A 24,370-nucleotide genomic window follows, 5' to 3' on the forward strand; every position below is an offset into this window, starting at 1 on the left:
ATTATCCTCACCTGGAGTTTTGCACCCCTCAAGCCAACGTGATTGGTTCAGGAAAAGCATGTGCTCCAAAGTGAACCAATGACAGGCAGCTCGAGAACTTTGCCAGTGTTGCCGGGGAGAAGGGTGCTCTCCTCTCTTTGGGATCACGAGCTAGGAGGACAGAAGCTGAAGACGTCTTGGTCACCTCACGGGAAGAGCCTGCCTCAGAATGAAGCCAACCGAAGGAAAAGCAGAGATGGGGGATGAAGGGAGGCAGAGACATGTTGACATCATCGAGCTCCTGAATACAGCTGTGCCTGAACCCATGATAGCCCTGGACTTTTCCTTTTGTGGAATTAAAAGAGAATTAAAAAATTCTCTTTTAAACTACTTTGAGGTTCTGTTACTTGCAGTGATGAGTTTGGAGCCCAGCCCAGTCCAGCTGATGTGGGGAATGAGAAAAGGAGATAGTCCTCGGAGGCCAGGACCATACCTGCCTGAATCATCTTAGTGTCCTGAGAACTATTCTGTGTTTACAGTAAACAGACATATTCTCACACACGGAGGAGTATATTTCACACAAGTGGAATCACTGTATATTTTCAATTCAAACACCACTTCCTTAGAGAGGCCTTCCACAGCCGCGCCACCTAAGTAGTCCTGTCTCCTTCTCACTCTTGCATCACAGTAATTTTCATTACCTAGATGAACTTATGTTTTTCTTGTGAACTCGATCTCTTCTTCCAGAGTTTCTGCTCTGCAAGGGCAGGGATTTTTCTCTGCTGTGTTCCTAGTGCTTTGAACAGAGGGGTGAAGTATTTGATACTTGTTGAATAAATATCATTCTGTAGTTGGCTTGTTTGTTTTCACTGAGGGCAAGCATCTCTCCAGGGTAATAGATATGAATCAGTCTTGATCTTTGAGACGAAGCCATGAAATTCTGTTGATTGGGTGGGCCATGTTTGTTTCCCAATCCTGTTGAATGACTGTAAATGAAATAAATGGCCAGATGAACCAGACGATGCATGAGTCAGTACTTCCTCCCCTGCAACAGAATCAGGCAGGGGGAAGGAGAACCTACCCAGCTTTTAACAGGCTGATTCACAGGGAGAGGAGCTGAGTAAACAAGGTTAACTTTCTGTTCTCGCAAAAATCTCCCAGGCAAAAACAGTCTTCAAACACAAAAGGCAAGGACAGGCAAATAACGCATCGATTGCCTCTGCAGTGGAGGGTGGAGTTGTTTATTAAGGCCCACACCCCCACATGGAATTAACTTGAAAAAATTTTTTTCTGGTTACAAAAGTAGTATTGGCTTATTAATATTAAATTTTTTTTTCCAGGCAATACAGGAAAGCATGAAGAAGGGTGTGGGAAACAGTTACCATTTTAGAGCCGTTTATAAAGTATCTCCTAGATTTTTTTCAGTGCATAGAAATATGTTTGAACCCTGAAGCTCATTTGCGCTACTTTTATTTTTTTATTAAGCAGTAACAGCGAAGGTTTTTTGAGCACCGACAGTGCTCGTGCTGGTTGCTTTCTGGGTTTGACTTCATTTTATCCTCACAGTGGTTCTGTGTGATAAGCACTATTATGATGATGACAAGCACTTACATAAGCACTAACTCTGGGAGACAGTGAGGGGCAGGGCGGCCTGGCGAGCTTCAGTCCATGGGATTACAAAGAGTTGGGCACAACTTAGCAGCTGAACATCAACAACCTTACAAATGGGAAAAGAGAGACCTAGAGAGACCTAGAGAGGTTGAGCGGGTTAGCCAAAGTCACACAGCTATAGGTAGTCAGGCTGAGATTCAGACACAGATGGTCTGGCTTCAAGGCCCATGATCTTAACCAAGGCAGAACACAGGCCCTTTCCTAACTGAATATCCATAGCTGTGAGTCATCATTTAAAGCGTCTGCATTTACTCTTCTATTAATGGATAATTGGGATGTTTCTACCTTTCTCCTACCAGGAAACAGAGACGAATTTCCCTTTTGGTCTTTAAATGAGGTTAAAAACAAAACCAAAAAAGCTTGTGGTTAGATGTCACCACAACCAGTATTTCCAACCCAGGAGAACCAACAACGAGCAGAGCAGCATTACTTGCAACTAGCTGCCCCATTAGGTACACATATAGCATCTGGGGTGTGTGATATGTTTATTTAAGAAACATATACTTGGCATGGTTCTAAGACTTCCTGAATATCAGTTTATTTCATCTAAAAATAATACTCTAGTCTAAAAATATACAGTATAATACAGTATACTGAGGGAAACTGAGGCACAGGGAGGGTAACTTGCACAAGATGATAGAAGTAATAAGTGGCAGTGCTGGGGTCTAGACCCTGGAAATTTGGCTCCAGCATCTAGTTCTTAACTCCTATTCTAAGTAGCCTCTGGGTCTACCCTCCAGCCCAAATGAGCCAATCAGCCCTGGGATCCTCAAAGCAAGCCTACATTTAGGCAGGAACCACAGGCAGCAAAGTGAATTTTTTGTTGTTGTTGTTGTTGGCTTTTAAATTACATCCAGCTCAGAGTTCTTAGGTGCTAAGTCCAGCTGGCTCTGCTGTGTTCCACGCTCAGGTCCCAAAAGTGAAGTCTAGGCAGCAGCCTGTCTGTGTCTGTATCTGGAGGCTCTAGGAAGACTCCACGTCCGGCTCATTGAGGTTGTTGGCAGAATTCAGTTCCTTGCGGTTGTAGGAATGAGGTCCTAATTTCCTTGCTTATTGGTTGCGGAGGCTATTCTCTCTGCAGCCAGATGTCTCCTATATTCCTTGCCCCATGGTCTCTTCAAACTGTTATTTAATGTGGCTAGCTTAACAGCAGTGGCCACAGGACTGGAAAAGGTCAGTTTTCATTCCAATCCCAAAGAAAGGCAATGCCAAAGAATGCTCAAACTACCACACAATTACACTCATCTCACACGCTAGTAAAGTAATGCTCAAAATTCTCTAAGCCAGGCTTCAGCAATATGTGAACCATGAACTTCCTGATGTTCAAGCTGGTTTTAGAAAAGGCAGAGGAACCAGAGATCAAATTGCTAACATCTGCTGGATCATGGAAGAAGCAAGAGAGTTCCAGAAAAACATCTATTTCTGCTTTATTGACTACGCCAAAGCCTTTGACTGTGTGGATCACTATAAACTGTGGAAAATTCTGAAAGAGATGGGAATACCAGAACACCTGACCTGCCTCTTGAGAAATCTGTATGCAGGTCAGGAAGCAACAGTTAGAACTGGACATGGAACAACAGACTGGTTCCAAATAGGAAAAGGAGTTCATCAAGGCTGTATATTGTCACCCTGCTTATTTAACTTCTATGCAGAGTACATCATGAGAAACGCTGGACTGGAAGAAGCACAAGCTGGAATCAAGATTGCTGGGAGAAATCTCAATAACCTCAGATATGCAGATGACGCCACCCTTATGGCAGAAAGTGAAGAGGAACTCAAAAGCCTCTTGATGAAAGTGAAAGTGGAGAGTGACAAAGATGGCTTAAAGCTCAACATTCAGAAAACGAAGATCATGGCATCCGGTCCCATCACTTCATGGGAAATAGATGGGGAAACAGTGGAAACAGTGTCAGACCTTATTTTTCTGGGCTCCAAAATCACTACAGATGGTGACTGCAGCCATGAAATTAAAAGACTGCTTACTCCTTGGAAGGAAAGTTATGACCAACCTAGATAGCATATTGAAAAGCAGAGACACTACTTTGCCAACAAAGGTTCGTCTAGTCAAGGCTATGGTTTTTCCAGTGGTCATGTATGGATGTGAGAGTTGGACTGTGAAGAAGGCTGAGCGCCAAAGAATTGATGCTTTTGAACTGTGGTGTTGGAGAAGACTCTTGAGAGTCCCTTGGACTGCAAGGAGATCCAACCAGTCCATCCTGAAGGAGATCAGCCCTGGGATTTCTTTGGAAGGAATGATGCTAAAGCTGAAACTCCAGTACTTTGGCCACCTCATGCGAAGAGTTGACTCATTGGAAAAGACTCTGATGCTGGGAGGGATTGGGGGCAGGAGGAGAAGGGGACAACAGAGGATGAGATGGCTGGATGGCATCACTGACTCGATGGACGTGAGTCTGAGTGAACTCCTGGAGTTGGTGATGGACAGGGAGGCCTGGCGTGCTGCGATTCATGGGGTCGCAAAGAGTAGGACACGACTGAGCGACTGATCTGATCTGATCTGAGCTTAACTGTCCCATAGATTTTTCTTGAATAAGAATCAAAGGGACACGGAAACCCCTTAGAAGCAGGTGCTTTGTTGGGACCTGTTTTTTGTTGCAGTGCTGGTTGGGGCCCCCATGCTGATGTGAGGTGTCTCTTTCTGGAGGGAGCTGGATCATGTCTGGTGGATCAAGAAAGCAGAGACTTGGGACTTCCCTTGTGGTCCAGTAGTTAAGACTCCACACTCTCAATGCAAGGGGCTGGGGTACAATCCCTCGTTGGGGAACTAGATCCTATTTACCGCAACTAAAGAGTTCTCATGTTGCAACAACAAAAAAAATCAAAGATTCCATGTGCTGCGACTAAGACCTGGCACAGCCAAACAAATGAATACATAAACAAAAGATTTCTTATAAAAAGAAGGAGAAGACTTCCCCAAACCAGCCCACTGAGCCTTGACCCATCACACCCCTTGGGGATGTATGAGGGGAGGCTTAAAGACTACTTAGGAAAAAAGAAAGATTAAAGAGAGTTTTCTTGGAGACAATTTTTTGTGCTACTGTGTGCCTAACACATAATAGGTGCTTAATCCACATGTAATGACTTATACTGGCACTATTCTAGGTACCAAAGCTTCTGAGAATCTAAAGGAGATGATAAATAATAAGGAAGCAAAATTTTAAAAGAAACAATATCATGTTAAGTGAAAGAAGCCAGACACAAAAATGACACATCTATGATTCTACTTGTATGAAACATTCAGGATAGTTAATCCATAGAGACAGCAAGTAGATTAGTTTCTACTGCTAGGGGATAGGGGGAGGAAAGAATGACTGCTAACAGGTACAGGGTTCCTTGTTGGGTGATGGGAACAATTAGGAATCAGGCCGTGGTGATGGTAGTACAACATAATAAATAAATTAAAAGTCACTGAACTGTATGCTTTTGAATGCTAGAGTTTATGTTATATGAATTACATCTTAACACTATTTTAAAACATTTTGAAAAGAGAAAAAGAGGATAATTGCACATTGTGATGTGCTCATTGAAAGATAAGAAAGCGAAGTGTGCAGGAGATAGTAGCTGGCTGGGGCAAGTGGGCAAGCTGTTCCTGAAGGCCCCTCTGACGAAGTGACGTTTGTGTTTATTTTGGCCACGTCACACGGAACGCAGGATCTTAGTTTTCGGAACAGGGACTGAATCCCAGCCTCCTGCCTTGGAAATGTGGAGTGTTAACTACTGGATTGCCAGGGAAGTCCCTAAAGTGACATTTGTGATGAAACCTGAATTATGACTAGGAGGCTCTATATAAACATCAACAAGAAGGTATTAATAGATGAAGGCTCAGCAAGTGCAAAGGTCCTGAGTTTGGGGGATGAGCTTGGCACATTCAATGAACTGAAGTCCATAGAGTTGGGGTGCAGAGGAAAGGACACAAGACATCAGAGACCTCTGCAGGCAGGGGCAGAAAGCAGCCCAAACTGGGCACTGTGGATAACTAAGAAGACTTTGGGTTTAGCTCACAGTACAGTGGGGAGCCAGGGATGGATTTGAGCAAAAGAGAAACGTGATCAGACAAACGCTTAAAAAGGACCACTCAGGAGACTTCCCTGGTGGTCCAGTGGCTACGACTCCACGCTCCCAATACAGAGGACCCAGGTTTGATTTCCTGGTCGGCGAACTAGATCCCACATGCCGAAACTAAGAGTTTGCATGCGGCAACTGAAGATTCTTAGTGCCGAAACTAAGACCTGGCACAGCCAAATAAATTTAAGAAAAAAAAAAAAAAAAACTTTTAAAAAAAGGACCACTTGGACTGCCACATAAAGTAAATAACAGGTGAGTAAAAGCAGAAGCATAAACTGTAAGCAAAGCCCTTTGACACTGCGCTGTGACTAGGAACATTTAGTAACTGCCAGTCATCTTTCATAAACTAGAAACATGCCAGCTTGTCATATTTATTTAAAAACAGGAAGTCAAGGCCATGGTTATTTGATATTTCTGTCCGTGACACTGCCTCGCCTCCCCGTTCTATGAGTCATCAAGCTCTGACAATGCTTCCTCCCCAACCTGCCTCCTGCTCACCTTTGTATCCCTTTCACTGTCCCTGCTTTGAGACCTGGTGATAGACGGAAACACTGGTTTCCAGGCTGCCCTCAAGCAGACCCTTTTTCCCTTTCTCCTTTTAAAAAAAGCCTACTTTTTTTTTTCTCATTTCATGCCATATATCATTTGTAGACAAAAATTATTAAAACAATAATAAGTTAGGAAGATGGGGGGCATACCCAAGGCGCACAATGCAGAAACAATCATTATCAAAACAGCACTGTAGTGTATAATGCGCCTATCCTTTTTTATTTTTAGACTTTATGTGATCACGGTTATACACGCACCTGAACGGAAGTATCAAATTCCCTAAAAGACAGAAGTCCTCACTTCATTTCTCCCTCCCATTTTCCTCTCCCCAAAGGCAACGACTCTGACCACTTTTAGATAAATTTTTAAATATTCAATTTCATCTCTCTAAATAACATGCTTCTACTGATTGCCACTTCTAAACTTGGCGGTTTTCAGAGTAATCTGCTTGAAACTTCCCTTGTAGTATATAATCCCCTGGCTAAGGCTCTGAGCTCTCAATGCACGGGGCCTGGGTTCGATCCCTGGTCAGGGAACTAGATGCCACATGCCACATCTAAGACCTAGTGCAGTCAAAGAAAGAAAGAAATATTTTTTTAAAAAATAATTTGTTGCTTTCCCGCTCTTGGATGTGAGGGCTCTGTTCTCCTTCCTTCTCTAAAGTTGGCCCATATAGTTACACCCTTCCCACTCCCCCATCCTCTCAGGATAGGGGTATGGTAATTTTGGTGGGACCAGTGGTTACTATTTACATAACTGTGACTATGGAAATACCATTCATCATTGAACACTGTGGTAAACTGTCATGTCCTTTAGCTTTTCCCCAGTGTTTTGTTTTTTTTTAAGTTGGTTATCATCTTGTTCTCCACCCCCACCCCAAGCTGACCTCATTTTCTCAGTATTTGTTATCAGTTCAACTCCAGGTTCTTTGCCAATGGACCAAGCATCCTCCCAGCTCCTTCCAATACATCAGAAACTCTATGTGTTCACCTTTGTAAAGAAATCTCCCTGGAGCCTTCAGATCTGCAGAGTCTGGACCAGTTACCCTCTGGTGCACAGCTGTCATCCTAAGATGCCCCTTCATCATCATCTGGGAAATCCATCTGTTTCTCCCACGTGCTGGGTTTCTTTCCTGGGTTCTATGTCTCGTTCTTCCTCGTCTGACCACACACACACACCTAGGCAAGCATATACACACCCTTTTTGGTGTAGTACAGCCTCCAGTAACTCCCTGAGAAAGGGCGTGTGGGAAGTAGAAAATTTTCAACTTCCCATAACTGAAAATGGTTTTATTCTTTCTGCTCCCTTGATGACTGTTTGGCTGGGTAGAGAATTCTAGGTTGAAAGTCATTTTCACTCAGATTTTTGAAGGCATCAATCCACTGTCTTCTTATGTCTGCATTTTTGAGGAGAAGTCCAAAATTATTCTGCTTTCGTTACTTTAAACGTGACCCATTTCCCTTTCTCTTTGCAAGTCTGTTCTTGGTATTTTGAAATTTCACAGTGATGTTCCTTGCTGTGGATCTATTTTTATTCAGTGCGCTGGGCACTCAGTAAACATTTTCAATTTGGAAACACATGTCCTTTCATTCTGGAGAATTTTTGTGAATTATTTTATTGATGATTCCTCTCTCTGTTTCTCTTCTTTCTTGATAAAAATGACTATGTTTCAGATGTGGAATTTTTTTAGACTGGACCCCTAAACAACTTATCATTTTTCTCCTATTTTCTTTCTTTGTCTTTTTGTTCTTCTTTCTGAGACAAACCCTCACATTTATCTTCTGTTCCTGTTGTTAATTTTTTAATATCTCTGCTTTTCATTTCCAAGAAGCCCTCAAAATATTCCCACTTTTAACGGCACCTTTTTCTTGCTTCAGGGTAACTCTCTGAAAAGTTGTTTTTCAATTTTTGCTAGGTTTTTTTTTCCCTTTCCTGTATTGTCTCTATTTCCTCTAGTTACTTTTCTCTATTTGCTATGGTCTCAATTTTTCATTTAAGAGGGTGTTCTCAGATGTCTGATATTTCTTGATTTTCTGATCATATTTAAGAGTAGGGGACCAAGAAGCTGATCATTGTACATGTTGGGAAGTGGGCTGCTGACATTGAACTGGGCCATTTGTTGGGATTCTCCTGATGTTAAAACACACTTAGGTAATGACAGAAACTAACATGATATTGTAAAGCAGCTACGATCCAATAAAAGCAAATAAGTAAAAATGTATTTAGGTGATTCCTCTGAGTCTAGCCAGATTTTTTTGGAGAAGACTCTTCCAGTCTCCTACCTGGAGTGGAATGGCCTGGGGAAGACAGCTGCATATGATTTGCCTGGGCCCTGATGTGAGCCATGGGGCCAGCCCTGCAGATGTAGTGAAGGACCAGGAAGGGTATCTCAGCATGCAGGCCCCAAAAGACTCCTCCCAAAGATTCCATGTTAAATTCCTGTGAATGTTACCTCATTGTGAAAAAGGGTCTTTGCAACTATGATTAAGACTTAAAAAAAAAAAAAGGACCATATATATATATATTTTAATATGGACCACTTTTAAAGTATTTACTGAATTTGTTACAATATTACTTCTGTTTTATGTTTTATTTATTGGCCTCGAGGCGTGTGGGCTCTTCGCTCCCTGTGTTTTCAGTTTTTTACACTATAGCATCTGTGGGCTAGTATTGCAACCTTGTGCTTTGTGCTCAGTAGAGTCTGACTCTTTGTGATCCTATAGACTACAGCTGGCCAGGCTCCTCTGTCTATAGAATTTTCCAGGCAAGAAAATTGCTGTAGATTACCATTTCCTCCTCCAGGGCATCTCCCGGACCCAGGGATCTTTCCTGGGTCTATCCACGTCTCCTTCATTGCAAGCAGATTCTTTACTGCTGAGTCTCTGGCCCTGACCAGAAATCAAACTGGTACCCCCGGATTGGAAGATGAAGTCTTAACCACTGGACCACCAGGGAAGTGCCAAGTTAAGGCTCTTGAGACGAGGAGATAGTTCTGGCATGTACAGGTGGGCCCTATGTACCATCACAAATGTCCTTCTAAGAGACAGGCAGATGCAGATGAGCTTGGAGGAGAAGACAGAGCCAAGATGGAGCAGAAAGAGACAGGGCCACAAGCCGAGGAGTGCTGACAGACACCAAAAGCTGGGAGAGATGAGGGCTGGACTCTCTCCCAGAGCCTCTGGAAGAGGATGGCCCTGCCAGCACTTTGATTTCAGCCTTTCGGCCTCCAGAACTGTAACAGGATATACTTCTATTGTTTGAAGCCATTCAGTTCATGGTAATTTGTTACAGCACTCCCAGGAAATTAAGACACAAGATTTCACTTAATCCTCCTGCTTTCAATACAGTACCTCTGCCCTAAAATGTGCTGGGGTTCCCACCCCCAGACTCTCTGTTTTACTGCCTCCAAAGAACAAACTGCCAGCCTTTTGCTGAGGCTGGTGCCCAGTCGCCTAGAGTTGGGTAGGGGCTGGGAGGATCTGCAAATTGGACTGCTTCTTAAACAGACTTCTAGGCGATTTCTTTTATTTCCCAGCCTCTACTCTGAGGCCCACTCCCCTGCCCATTCAATTTTACTTTCAGAGTTACCTGGTGCCACCAACTCCCGACCCTTTGGGAGGAATTTCTGGGGGTAAATCAGGTTGGCCTTGACTTTCCCCAGTGCTGCCTGATGATTGGGTCTTCTCAGTTCTGCTGATTAATCTATGTACTTTCTCTTCTCCAAAATGTTCTCACTCTTGTCTCCTCTCCTGTCCTCCAGTCCTTAAGGGTTAAAAAAAAAAAAACAAAAACACCACTTTATTGTCAACCTAGAGTCAAGGGGTATAGCAAACGTAGGAGTCCAGTAACTTCCCTGGTGGTGCAGGGGCCCAAGTTCGATCCCTGGTCAGGAGACTAGATCCTGCATGCTGCAACTGAAGATCTCACATGCCAAAACATCCTGCATGCAGCAACTAAGAAAGACCTGGTGCAGCCAAAACAAAAGTAGAAGTCTGCACTTAGCTGGCCCTCTTTCCCCAAGTCTCAGTGGGTTAACATCCAGATGATACTCTGAACACCTGCTGAAATCCCACTTCCTCCTTCCTTAGAGATCCAAGCCTGACTCATCTCTCTGTTCCCCATGCCAAGAGTGGGGTCCGCCACATGGTAAGCACAGGGATTTTTTTAAAAAACAGGATCATCCCCAGCAGTTGTTTCGAAGTGTGATTATCGTAAGAAATTCTGGAAGGGGATGTCTTAGTTTGCTCAGGAGATGTCTTAGAGAACTAAGATTGGGAAGATAAATAACTCAGTATAGGCATCTTGTCTGTCAATTACAGTTCAATTAAAAAAAAATACATATATATTTTTTAAAGTCTATATGGAGAACATCAACAGTCTTAATTTTAGGACTCTGAAATCAACATGGTTGTAAACTTCACAGACACAGAAAACAAATCTGTGGTTACTGATGGGGGAAGGAGGGAGGGATAAATTAAGAGTATGGCATAAACAGATACACACCACTGTATATAAAATAGATAAGCAACAAGGATTTACTCTATAGCACAGGAAAGGGTCCCAGGTGGCACTAATGGTAAAGAATCTGCCTGCCAATTCAGGAGACCTGGGTTTGATCCCTGGATTGGGAAGATACTCTGGAGAAGGGCACGGCAACCCACTCCAGTATTCTTGCCTGGAGAATCCCAAGGACCAGAGGAGGCTGGCGGGCTACAGTCCATAGTGTCACAAAGAGTCAGACACAACTGAAGTGACTTACCATTCAAGCACAGGGACCTATATTGGATATCTTATAATTACCTGTCAATTCAGTCCAGTCGCTCAGTCGTGTCTGACGCTTTGCAACCCTATGGATTGCAGCACACCAGGCTTCCCAGTCCATTACCAAGTCCTGGAGCTTGCTCAAACTCATGTCCATTGAGTCGGTGATACCATCCAACCGTCTCATCCTCTGTCGTCCCCTTCACCTGTCTTCAATCTTTCCCAACATCAGGGTATTTTCCAGTGAGTCAGTTCTTTGCATCAGGTAGCCAAAGTATTGGAGCTTCAGCTTCAACATCAGTCCTTCCAATGAATATTTAGGACTGATTTCCTTTAGGATGGACTGGTTGGATCTCCTTGCAGTCCAAGGGACTCTCAAGAATCTTCTCCAACACCACAGTTGAAAAGCATCAATTCTTCAGTGCTCAGCTTTCTTTATAGTCCAACTCTCACATCCATACATAGTTACTGGAAAAACCATTGCTTTGACTAGACAGACCTTTGTTGACAAAGTAATATCTCTGATTTTTAATATGCTGTCTAGGTTGGTCATAGCTCTTCTTCCAAGGAGTAAGTGTCTTTTAATTTCATGGCTGCAGTCACCATCTGCAGTGATTTTGGAGCCCTGCAAAATAGTCTGACACTGTTTCCACTGTTTCCCCATCTATTTGCCATGAAGTGATGGGACCAGATGCCATGATCTTAGTTTTCTGAATGTTCAGTTTTAAACCAACTTTTTCACTTTCCTCTTTCACTTTCATCAAGAGGCTCTTTAGTTCTTCACTTTCTGCCATAAGGGTGGTGTCATCTGCATATCTGAGGTTATTGATATTTCTCCCAGCAATCTTGATTCCAGCTTGTGCTTCATCCAGCCTGGCATTTCTCATGATGTACTCTGCATATAAGTTAAATAAACAGGGTGACAATATACAGCCTTGATGTACTCCTTTCCCAATTTGGAACCAGTCTGTTATTCCATGTCCAGTTCTGTTGCTTCTTGACCTGCATACAGATTTCTCATGAGGCAGGTAAGGTGGTCTGGTATTCCCATCTCTTTCAGAATTTTCCACAGTTTGCTGTGATCCACACAGTCAAAGGCTTGGGTGTAGTCAATAAAGCAGAAATAGATGTTTTTCTGGAATTCTCTTGCTTTTTCTATGATCCAATGGATGTTGGCAATTTGATGTCTGATTCCTCTGCCTTTTCTAAATCCAGCTTGAATATCTGGAAGTTCTCGGTTCACATACTGTTGAAGCCTGACTTGGAGAGTTTTGAGCATTACTTTACTAGCGTGTGGGATGAGTGCAACTGTGCGGTAGTTTGAACATTCTTTGGCATTGCCTTTCTTTAGGATTGGAATGAAAACTGACCTTTTCCAGTCCTGTGGCCACTGCTGAGTTTTCCACATTTGCTGGCATATTGAGTGCAGCACTTTCACAGCATCGTCTTCTAATAACTAATTCTCCTATAATGGAGAATAATCTGAAAAAATACGTATAACTGGATCACTTTGTTGTACACCTGAAACTAACACAATACTGTATATCAAGGACACTTCAAATATGATTGTATACGTGTTCAGAGTCCCATTTATAAGTTGCATTTTTAAAGTATATAATTTTTATTAAACTAGGAAGAAAGGTATTTGGGGCATTGTCTATTATACAGAATGTTACTGTTTATCAAAGGTATTCTTTCATTTCGTATGCATTGAAAAGCTTCTTAGATCTAAAAACCTAATTAAATGTATATAGAATTTAAATAATATGAGTTACTATAGACACATCAATATTTTTACTCTGAAAGCAAAAATAAATTTTATTGTTTCTCTCTGTACTTCACAAAAGTTATTCATAACTAGGCAATGAACTAAATCTCTGTGAAGCCATAAAAGCAGAACATGTTTAGTATATACTACTGGGTATAATAAAATTAGAAATGAATAACAAAAGTTACTCAATAAGGACAAAATTCTAAAATGCCTCCTTGAGTAAGTCTCGTCTCAAAGAAGAAACCACAAAGAGAGAATCATGGGTCAAAACTCATGAGATACCCTCAAAGCAGGTTTTCAACACAAAGTAAACTCCTGGACATTTATATCATCCAAGAATAAATACGTAAACACACACACACGAGTCTCCCTTGGTATCCTTAGGGGGACTGGCTCTAGGATCCTCACGAATACCCAAATCCACGGATGCTCAAGTCCCTTGTATAAAATGATGTAGCATCTGCACATAACCAAGGACATCCTCGGCGTACTTTAAATCATCTCTAGATTACTTTAATACCTAACACAATATATTAAATAAACGCTATGTAAACACTTTCCAGTGCACAACAAATTCAAGTTTTGCTTTTGCAACTTTCTGGAATGTTTCTTTTCAAATATTTTTGACCTACACTTGGTTGAATCCGAGGAGGCAGAACCCACGATATGAAGGTGGGCTGGCTCTGGGTGCCTGTGTGTGTTCTAGTGGGTCACCACTGTGGGCAGCTTAATCCCACTGGAGGATTCTGGGACACTAGAATATAACCTCAGACTTGTCTTACCCAAGGGGCAAAGGACTGAGGGTGTTTATCCTCCAGCTCTTTCCATTCACTGGCCGAGGGCTGTTCTGGTAGCATCAGCTGCCCAGCACAGCTGGCTTGTGTTGTGCTGAAAGGAAGCCATTAGGCTGCAGAAGGACTCCCCAAGATGTTATGAGCAGGCACCAGTAGAGTCTGAGAACAGTTGGGGAGAGCCAAGAAGAAATTCAGATTCTCAGGCTCCAGGCCAAGATCCAGTGGTCCGTGATAGAACTGGAATCTGTACATTTTCACCACATCGTAAGCATACCTGTTGCACCTGACTTTCCTGAATTCTACAAGCTCAATTTTTTCATTTGTGCTGGTAACTCTAGTGCCTACTAAATGCTAAGTGGCCAGGGCCGGATTGAAACACTGATGTCAGTGGGCTTTAAGAAATTATCCACAACTCTCCCCAGTGTGCAAATGAATGTGAAATAATACCAAATAGTAAAAGAAAAAAAAATTACAAGGAAAGCCAACACAGAATTTAATTTTTCATGGCATGGTAGGCAGAAAAATACCTCCCAAAGATGTCCACGTGCTAATTCTTGGCCCCTGTGAATGTGTTATGTCCCATGACAAGGGGCAATTAAGGTGGTTAAATCTGTTGACCTGGAGATGGGGAGATCCTTCCAGGGTATCTGGGTGGACTCAATGTAGACACAAAAGGAGAGAAGGCAGGAGAGTCAGAGATGAAGTGATGACCATGGCATTGTGGGGTGTTTTTTTGTTTGTTTTTTGGCTGCATCTCACGGCATGAAAGATCTTAATTCCCCGACCTGGGATGGAATCTGCACCCCCTGAGTTGGAAGCACAGACTACGGGACAGCCAGGGAAATCCCCCCGTGACACTTCTAACCTACAAAATTATAATAAATCTGTGTTGTTTGCAGAACATTCCTTACACTAAATCCCTCAATGAATATTTCCTATTTGTTCTGCTTCTCTGACTGAAACTCTACTGATAACCATTTGGTGGTAATCGCTTTGATTTCCTTTCTTTTGACAAAAAAAAAAAAAACAACTTTTCCTTAGTACCTCAGTTTTGTTGACGGCTTCAGCATTTTCTAAACTCTGGGAACAGAGGGATGAATAAAACTCCAAGTTTCCACATGTGTGAAATTGGGTGAATGAGTACCTCATGGGGTTATTGAGTGGATTAAATAAATCACTGAGGATAATGCCCTGGGAATAATGCCTGGTACAGAGTAGGTGTTTAAGAAATGTTAGGAGAGCTAGAGGTCAGAAGAAAGACAGGAGAGACTACAAACAATAAATGCTGGAGGGGGTGTGGGGAAAAGGGAACCCTCTCACACTGTTGGCGGGAGTGCAAATTTGTACACCCACTATGGAGAACAGTGTGGAGATTCCTTACAAAACTGGAAATAGAACTGCCATACGACCCAGCAATCCCACTGCTGGGCATACACACCAAGGAAACCAGAATTGAAAGTGTACCCCAAAGTTCATCGCAGCGCTGTTTACAATACCTAGGATGCGGAAGCAACCAAGAAGTCCATCAGCGGACGAATGGATGAGAATGTTGTGGTGCATTTACACAATGGAATATTACTCAGCTGTTAAAAAGAACGCATTTGAGTCAGTTCTAATGAAGTGGATGATACTGGAGCCTATTATACAGAGTAAAGTAAGCCAGAAAGAAAAACACCAATACAGTATATTGACGCATATATATGGAATTTAGAAGGATGGTCACGATGACCCTATATGTGAGACAGTAAAAGAGACACAGATATAAAGAACAGACTTTTGGACTCTGTGGGAGAAGGCAAGGGTGGGATGATTTGACAGAACAGCATTGAAACATGTATATTACCATATGTAAAATAGATGACCAGTTCAAGTTCGATGCATGAAACAGGACCCCCAAAGCCTGTGCTCTGGGACAACTCAGAGGGATGGGATGGGGAGGGAGGTGGGAGGGAGGTTCGGAATGGGGAGACACATGTGCAACCATGGCTGATTCATGTCAATGTATGGCAAAAACCACCACAATATTGTAGAGTAATTAGCCTCCAATTAAAATTAATTTATTAATTAAAAAAAAAAAAAGATGGTCCATGGAGTACACACACAAACACACAGATAAACTCAGGAAGAAAGGAAAGAAGGGAGGGAGGGAAGAAGGGGGGAAAATATCTGATGGCTATCAGTCCCACCAGGGTGGGACTTCCCTTGCAGTCCAATGGGGTGGGCAGAGGTTCGATCCTTGGTAGCGGAACTAGGATCCCACATGCCATGATGCATGGCTTGAAAAAAAAAACACACAAAACTAGACCAGGGTTGGCAGCCCACAGCAGGCCAGATTCCAGACTGCCAGCTGTTTTTATATGGCCTGTGACTTAAGAATGCTTTCTATATTTTTAAAATATACTTTTTAATAATTTAATCAGTTAATTAATTTGGCGGTGCTGGGTCTTCCTTGCTACGTGGACTCCTCTCTAGTTGTGGCGGGCAGGGATTCCTCCCTAGTTGCAGTTCCCAGAGACTTACTGCAGCAGCTTCTCTTGCTGAGGAGCACAGGCTCTAGAGCATTCAGACTGCAGTAGGTACAGCACCGGGGCCCAGGAGTTGTGGCTCCCAGGTTCCAGAGCTCGGGCTTAGTAGTTGCCATGCACAGGCTCAGTTGCTCTGGGGTATGTGGGATCGTCCCAGATCAGGGATAGAACCCGTGTCTCCTGCATTGGCAGGCAGATCCTTTACCTCTGAGCTACCAGAGAAGCCTGCTTTCTATATTTTTAAATGGTTGAGAAAAAATAGTAAGAACAGTTCATGACATGTGAAAGTCACAAGAAATTTAAATTTCAGTATCTATAGAGTTTTGCTGGAACACAGCCATGCCTATTTAAACTGGAGATGGCTGCTTTCCCACTGCGATGGCAGGGTTTAGTTGTTGCCACAAAGCAGAATGCCCACAAAGCTTAAAACATTTACTGTCTGGTTCTTTACCCAAAAAAGTTTGCTGACCCCTGCTTTAGACTGGTCAGGGAGGGCCTCCCAGAAGAGGTGACATTTGAGCTGAGACCTAAATAGGCAAGAAAAAGGAAGATTAGGGGTAAGAGGGCACAAAGAACCAAGGCAAGAGTTTTCTCTCCAATCTTACAACAGCCTTCCAAAGAGGGGCTCTCTGTCCAAAACTAAGATAGGAACTTGCAGCTCTGAGGGTGTTGGACGGGTCTCAGGGTTGTGAAACAACAGGTCCTGAGTTGGGGTGGAGAGCCAGGAATGCCTGACCCCAGAGCCTGCCCCCGCTCTGCTGGCATGGCGCACGAGACCAGAACTACATGCTGAAACGCTTTATTTACCTTCCTGAGGGCAGTGACCGGAGATTTTAGATTCATGCCCAGGAATCGGTGAGAAGGACCTGGGATTGGCCCACAGTCCTGAGAACGGGTGTTCTCCAGCCTCCCAGTTGGCAGTAGGTCCATGACTGGCACGAAGCCTGGATCTGGCCCTGCCAAGAGCAGTGGGTGGCACGGTGACTATTGAGTTGGCCAGAAAGTTCGTCCAGGTTTTTCCATAAGATGTTACAGAAAAAAAACAAAAAACCTGGCAGCCCTCGATGAGTTCAGGGCCCTGTGTTCATCGTGACTGGCCCACAGCCTGCAGCCTGATGCAAAGAAACCTACCTCCAGCCCCGGGGAGCCCAAATCCAGCCAGGTGGGGTTTTCTGGGGCTAGAAGAAAAGTGGCAGCCTTGAGGTCTCGGCTAATGAATGTGACTCAGAGATCCCCGGCTCAATGGACATGAGGTTGAGCAGCTACGGGAGTTGGTGACGGACAGGGAAGCCTGGCTTGCCGCAGCCCATGGGGCCACAAAGAGTTGGACACGACTGAGCGACTGAAATGAACTGAACTGAACTGACCTGAATCCCAGCTCAGTATTTGCTAGCTGTGTGACTTTAGGCAAGTAGCTTGATGTCTCTGTGCTTTGATGATAATACCTGCCTGAAAGAAATGTAAGGAATCGAGGAAATGATAGCCCAGCACCACACCCACAGGAAGGACAGAAAACGTCGGCTGATTATGAGCCCATTCTCTCAGTGAGCTTGCACAAGCGTCGAGAGAGCTTAAATCCTTTTGGCAGAGAATTTGAGCCAGATAGATAGATCTTTTCTCCACCCAGTTCAAGTGCCAAAAACTTGACATCATCCTTGACTCCTTTCTTTCTCCCAAGTCCATCCTCAAATCCTGCCTTCAGCACCCACCCACAGCCCAATCATTCCTGCCATACCGAAGGTATCACCTTAGTTCAAAGCGCCACCAGCCCTCGCCCAGATTACTGCAAAGGCCTCCTAGTTGAGACCTTCCATCCTTCCCCCGCTTCCCCACCCCCGACTCTCCACAGCACTCCTCTTTTCAAATCCTTCGTGTTTCCTAACACTTCTGGAGCTAACAAACTTTATTTTTGGAGTATACTTGATTTACAATGTTGGGTTAGTTTCAGGTGTACAGCAAAGTGAGTCAGTTCTACATATATCCACTCTCTTTTTCAAATTATTTCTTTATTTGCTCTGTTGGACTCAGTAGTTGCAGTGTGGGCTTAGTTGCTCTGAGGCGTGTGGAATCTTACTTCCCCAACCAGGGATTGAAACTGTGTCCTCTGCACTGCAAGGCGGATTCTTAACCACTAGACTACTAGGAAAGTCCTTCCACTCTTTTTAAGATTCTTTTCCTCTATAGGCTGTTATCGAATATCTACGCTATACAGCTAGTTCTTACTAGTTATCTATTTTACAAATAGTTGTGTATATACGTCAATTCCAATCTCCTAATTTATCCCTCCCCTACTTATCCCCTGGTAACCATAAGTTTGTTTTCATCACCTGTGACTCTACTTCTGTTTTGTAAATAACTTCATTTGTATCTTTTTTTTAAGATTCCACATATAAGTGATATTATATTCGGTTTTCTGTGTCTGACTTCACTCACTATGACAATCTGTGTTGCTGCAAATGGCATCATTTTGTTCTTTTATGGTTGAGTAACCTCATGTGATGGAGAAGGCAATGGCACCCCACTCCAGTACTCTTGCCTGGAAAATCCCATGGACAGAGGAGCCTGGTAGGCTGCAGTCCATGGGGTCGCTAAGTCAGACATGACTGAGCGACTTCACTTTCACTTTTCACTTTCATACATTGGAGAAGGAAATGGCAATCCACTCCAGTGTTCTTGCCTGGAGAATCTCAGGGACAGGGGAGCCTGGTGGGCTGCCATCTATGGGGTCGCACAGAGTTGGACACAACTGAAGCGACTTAGCAGCAGCAGCAGCAACCTCATTCAAAGAGTTGACTCATTGGAAAAGACTCTGATGCTGGGATTGGGGGCAGGAGGAGAAGGGGACGACAGAGGATGAGATGGCTAGATGGCATCACAGAATCTATGGACGTGAGTTTGAGTGAACTCTGGGAGTTGGTGATGGACAGGGAGGCCTGGCGTGCTGCGATTCATGGGGTCGAAAAGAGTTGGACACGACTGAGTGACTGAACTGAACTGAATATTCCATTGTGTATATACATGTACCATGTCTTCTTTATCCATTCCTCCACTGCTGGACATTTAGTATGTTTCTATGTCCTGGTTATTGTAAATAATAAGTGAACATCGGGGTGCATGTATCTTTTTTGAACTATGGTTTTCTCTGGGTATATAACCAGGAATGGCTGGATCATACAGTAGTTCTATTTTTAGTATAGTGAGTGTACCAATTTATATTCCCATGAAGAGAGTAGGAGGGTTCCCTTTTCTCCGCACTGTCTCCAACATTTATTGTTTATAGATTTTTTGATGATGGCCATTTTGATAGCACATGATAACACCTCACTGTAGTTTTGATTTGCTTTTCTCTAATCTTTAATTCATCCCAACCCCAAAGAAAGGCAATGCCAAAGAATGCTCAAACTACCGCACAATTGCACTCATCTCACATGCTGCTACTGCTGCTGCTAAGTCGCTTCAGTCGTGTCTGACTCTATGCGACCCCATAGACAGCAGCCCACCAGGCTACCCCGTCCCTGAGATTCTCCAGGCAAGAACACCAGAGTGGGTTGCCATTTCCTTCTCCAATGCATGAAAGTGAAAAATGAAAGTGAAGTCGCTTCAGTCATGTCCGACTGTGTGTGACTCCATGGACTGCAGCCCACCAGGCTCTTCGGTCCATGGGATTTTCCAGGCAAGAGTACTGGAGTGGGGCGCCATTGCCTTCTCCGATCTCACACGCTAGTAATGCTCAAAATTCTCCAAGCCAGGCTTCAGCAATACGTGAACCGTGAACTTTCTAAAACCAGTTCAAGCTGGTTTTAGAAAAGGCAGAGGAACCAGAGATCAAATTGCCAACATCTGCTGAATCATCGAAAAAGCAAGAGAGTTCCAGAAAAACATCTATTTCTGCTTTATTGACTATGCCAAAGCCTTTGACTGTGTAGATCACAATAAACTGTGGAAAATTCTTCAAGAGATGGGAATACCAGACCACCTGACCTGCCTCTTGAGAAACCTATATGCAGGTCAGGAAGCAACAGTTAGAACTGGACATGGAACAACAGACTGGTTCCAAATAGGAAAAGGAGTTCGTCAAGGCTGTGTATTGTCACCCTGCTTATTTAACTTATATGCAGAGTACATCATAAGAAACGCTGGGCTGGAAGAAGCGCAAGCTGGAATCAAGATTGCCAGGAGAAATATCAATAACCTCAGATATGCAGATAACACCACCCTTATGGGAGAAAGTGAAGAGGAACCAAAAAGCCTCTTGATGAAAGTGAAAGAGGAGAGTGAAAAACTTGGCTTAAAGCTCAACATTCAGAAAACGAAGATTATGGCATCTGGTCCCATCAATTCATGGGAAGTAGATGGGGAAACAGTGGAAACAGTGTCAGACTTTATTTTTCTGGGCTCCAAAATCACAACAATTGGTGACTGCAGCCATGAAATTAAAAGATGCTTACTCCTTGGAAGGAAAGTTATGACCAACCTAAATAGCATATTCAAAAGCAGAGACATTACTTTGCCAACAAAGGTCCATCTAGTCAAGGCTATGGTTTTTTCAGTGGTCATGTATGGATATGAGAGTTGGACTGTGAAGAAAACTGAGCGCCAAAGAATTGATGCTTTTAAAGTGTGGTGTTGGAGAAGACTCTTGAGAGTCCCTTGGACTGCAAGGAGATCCAACCAGTCCACCCTAAAGGAGATCAGTCCTGGGTGTTCATTGGAAGGACTGATGCTGAAGCTGAAACTCCAATACTTTGGCCACCTCATGTGAAAAGTTGACTCATTGGAAAAGACCCTGATGCTGGGAGGGATTGGGGGCAGGAGAAGGGGACGACAGAGGAAGAGATGGCTGGCTGCCATCACTGACTCGATGGACATGAGTTTGGGTAAACTTGGGGAGTTGGTGATGGACAGGGAGGCCTGGTGTGTTACGATTCATGGGGTCACAAAGAGTCAGACACAACTGAGTAACTGAACGGAACTGAATCTTTAATGATGTTGAACATGCACTTTTTGGTCATCCTTATGTTTTCTTTTGGCCATCTTTATGTCCGGAATGTTCATTAGAAGGACTGATGCTGAAGCTCCAATGCTTTGGCCACCTGATTCGAGGAACCGACTCTTTGGAAAAGACCCTTATGCTGGGAAAGACTGAAGCAGGAAAAGGGGGTGACAGAGGATGAGATGGTTGGATGGCATCACTGACTTAATGGACATGAGTTTGAGCAAATTCTGGGAGATGGTGAAGGACAGGGAAGCCTGGCGTGCTGTTTGGGTTGCAGCACCCAAGTCTGTTGGGTTGCAGAGTCAGACACGACAAACAGACTGAACAACAACGTCTCCTTTAGAACTTCTGCCCATTTTTTGATTTGGTTATGTGTTTTGCTTTTTTTTATATTAAGCTGCATAACCATTTGTCTATTTTGGAGATTAATCCCTGGTTGGTTGCTTCATTTGCAAATATTTTCTCTTATTCTGAGAATGAAATTAGAACACTCTCTAACGCCATACACAAAAATAAACTCAAAATGGATTATTTGTTCATTTTTAAATTAAATTAAATTACTTTTGGCTACGCCAATACATGTGGCATCTTAGTTCCCTGACCAGGAATCCAACTCTTGCCCCCTGCATTGGAAGTGCAGTCATAACCACTGGAGTATTAGGGTCTGAGGGTCATTTTTCTCTCTAGTAGCTGCTTTATGCCAGGTACTATGCTAGGCACTAGAAATAAAAAAGAACAAAACTTTGGCATTCAGAAGTTTATGTTCTCATGGAGAGAACAATAAATGAACATATAAGTAAAACATATAATATGTTCAGGGTTATGGAGGAAAAGAACGCAGTAAAGGGAAGAGCACTTGGATTTTAGACAGGTCAGTCAGGGAAGGCATATTGGACAAGAAAAGGGTAAACAGAAAGTGGGTGTCAAGGAGCAACCGAGGAGCTGAGTATTCTTTTTTAAAAGGTTTTATTGATTTGGCTGTACCAGGTCTCAGTTGCAGCATGTGGGATGCAGTTCTTTCACCAGGGCTGGAACCCCAGCCGCCTGCATTGAGAGCCCAGAGTCTTAGCCACTGGGCCACCAGGGAAGTCCCAGGGCTGAGGATTCTTGGCCAAGGGCTTGGCCAGCGCAGAGGTAGAAGTGATCCTGGTGTGTTTCAGGTGCCCCCAAAGAAGTCACTGTGACCACAGTGGAAAGTGTGAGTAGGAGGGGAGGGGATTGACCTCACAAGGCAGAGGGGCCAGGGTTGAGTCCTGGAGCTTCTCCACCTTTTTTTCCCTCTGATTGAGACTGGAAGCCAGGGTACCTTTTAAGCAGGGGAATGACTCAAGTTTAAAAGGTTCACTGGGGCCTCTGTTGTGTGTGTTTAGTCCCTCTGCTGTGGGAAAAGCTTAAGGAAGAACAGCAGAGCCAGATAAAGGGTTTAAACAGCTATCACAGCTGCTGAGCTACGATGGTTGCCACCAGGAAGGGAAGTAGCTACAGAGCTGGCATCAAAGCCAAAGGCCTCACAAGAGGGTACCAGCTCTCCGGGTGGGGGCCTTCCTACCCCTCCAACTTCACTTTGTTCTTTCCTGTTTCCCCAACCCCACAGATCACTGCTAACTGTGGTTTCCCAAGGACAAAAGAACAGAAAAAAAAAAAAAAAAAAACCCAAGGGGGGCCTTGGAAATAAACTTTATTCTCCTTTCATTCTGCCTGGTGTCTGGAAATTCTTTTCCAACCCACACAGACCACGACATTAACCATGTGCCTTCATGCTCAGTCCTGTCTGACCCTTTGCGACCCTCATGGACTGTAGCTCACCAGACTCCTCTGTCCATGGGATTCTCCGGGCAAGAATATTGCCCTTTCTTCCTCCAGGTGATATTCCCCACCCAGTGATCAAACCGGTGTCTCTTGTGTCTCCTGCATTGGCAGGCGGATTCTTTATCACTGGGCCACCTGGAACCACGTATAGGCGTCTTATTATTTGTTGAGACAATGAACGAATGAATGAAGGATTCATTCTTAGATCATCATCCTCTATTTTAAAGACAGGAATACAGTCAGAACTCAATAAATGTTTACAGATAGAATATTGCTGGTGCTGCTGCTGCTGCTAAGTCGCTTCAGTCGTGTCCGACTCTGTGCGACCCCATAGATGGCAGCCCACCAGGCTTCCCCGTCCCTGGGATTCTCCAGGCAGGAACACTGGAGTGGCTTGCCATTTCCTTCTCCAATGCATGAAAGTGAAAAGTGAAAGTGAAGTCGCTCAGTCGTGTCCGACTCCTAGCGACCCCATGGACTTCAGCCTACCAGGCTCCTCCGTCCATGGGATTTTCCAGGCAAGAGTACTGGAGTGGGGTGCCATCGCCTTCTCCGAATACTGCACAATTCTGCAAAACCCAGGTGGCTAGTCCTCTTTCGGGCTGGGGAAAACAGAGACTGGGGGAGTATACCCCTGGGGTCCCTCCGCTCAGCTTACTCTAGAAGCTTCCGACCCACTTTAACTATGGTCAATTCCTGGACACCGGGAGGAACGCGCGTGCTTTCAGGATGAGTCACAGTCACCTCACAGGAGTTTCCCCAAAACGTCCCAACCCTGTGGAAGGGAACAGCCGGAACTTCGCAGGGCCAGAGGGGCCAAAAGAAGTGCGGCCACACATCTTGAAAGTTCCCCGCGGTCCTCCCACGCGCATCCTCCCACCCTACGGCCATAGAGACGATGGGACAGAAATGCCGGCCTCGTGCAGCCAAGACTCCGCCCCCCTGCCGGTCGGCCCGCCCACGCCTCCAGCGGAAGCCGGAAGCAAAAGCGGGCCCTGCTAGCCCCGCGCTCGGTGGTCTCGGAGGCTCCGCGGGATTGGGGAGAAGATGGCGGAAGAGGAGTGAGTGGGCTTTTTCCTGGGCGGCTGAGGCGGCAGGGCTGGGCCCCGTCGGGTGACAGCGAGCCCTTCAGGCCGCCCTCCGGCCCCAGAAGGCGGAGCTCCTCGCGCTGGTTGGCCGGGACTGACCATGCTGGCGCCTGCGAGCAGGGGGAGGGGCGGGCCTGGGCGGCGCGGCCCCCTTGAGGTTGGACCCTCTGGCTAGTTATCGGCCGTTCGTCGTCGATCTCGGAAGCTGCCTTGCGGAAACCGCAGCCCAGATTTCACTTTCCCATTTTTCGTTCATCTGCTGATTACGCAGCGCTCCGCCGCCTCCAGCAAGTCCCCCCCACCCCTTACGTAGCCAGTCCCCTCCTCCGTTGTAACGATCATGT

General features: G+C 44.5%; 1 protein-coding gene across 4 annotated transcripts in view; it reads left to right on the forward strand.

The window, feature by feature from the left end:
* The first annotated feature begins 23,866 nt into the window (after window positions 1–23,866).
* The window catches only part of SLC9A8 (solute carrier family 9 member A8), a 74,889-nt gene continuing 74,385 nt past the window's right edge, over window positions 23,867–24,370 (forward strand). For all 4 annotated transcript variants that reach the window (XM_070801864.1, XM_070801866.1, XM_070801865.1 and 1 more), the window contains exon 1: window positions 23,867–23,999. In XM_070801864.1, the coding sequence (XP_070657965.1) occupies window positions 23,986–23,999 (14 nt within the window). In that variant the 5' untranslated portion in view covers window positions 23,867–23,985. The remainder of the gene's footprint in view (window positions 24,000–24,370) is intronic.

Source organism: Bos indicus, chromosome 13, assembly GCF_029378745.1.
Source record: "Bos indicus isolate NIAB-ARS_2022 breed Sahiwal x Tharparkar chromosome 13, NIAB-ARS_B.indTharparkar_mat_pri_1.0, whole genome shotgun sequence".
NCBI lineage: Eukaryota > Metazoa > Chordata > Mammalia > Artiodactyla > Bovidae > Bos > Bos indicus.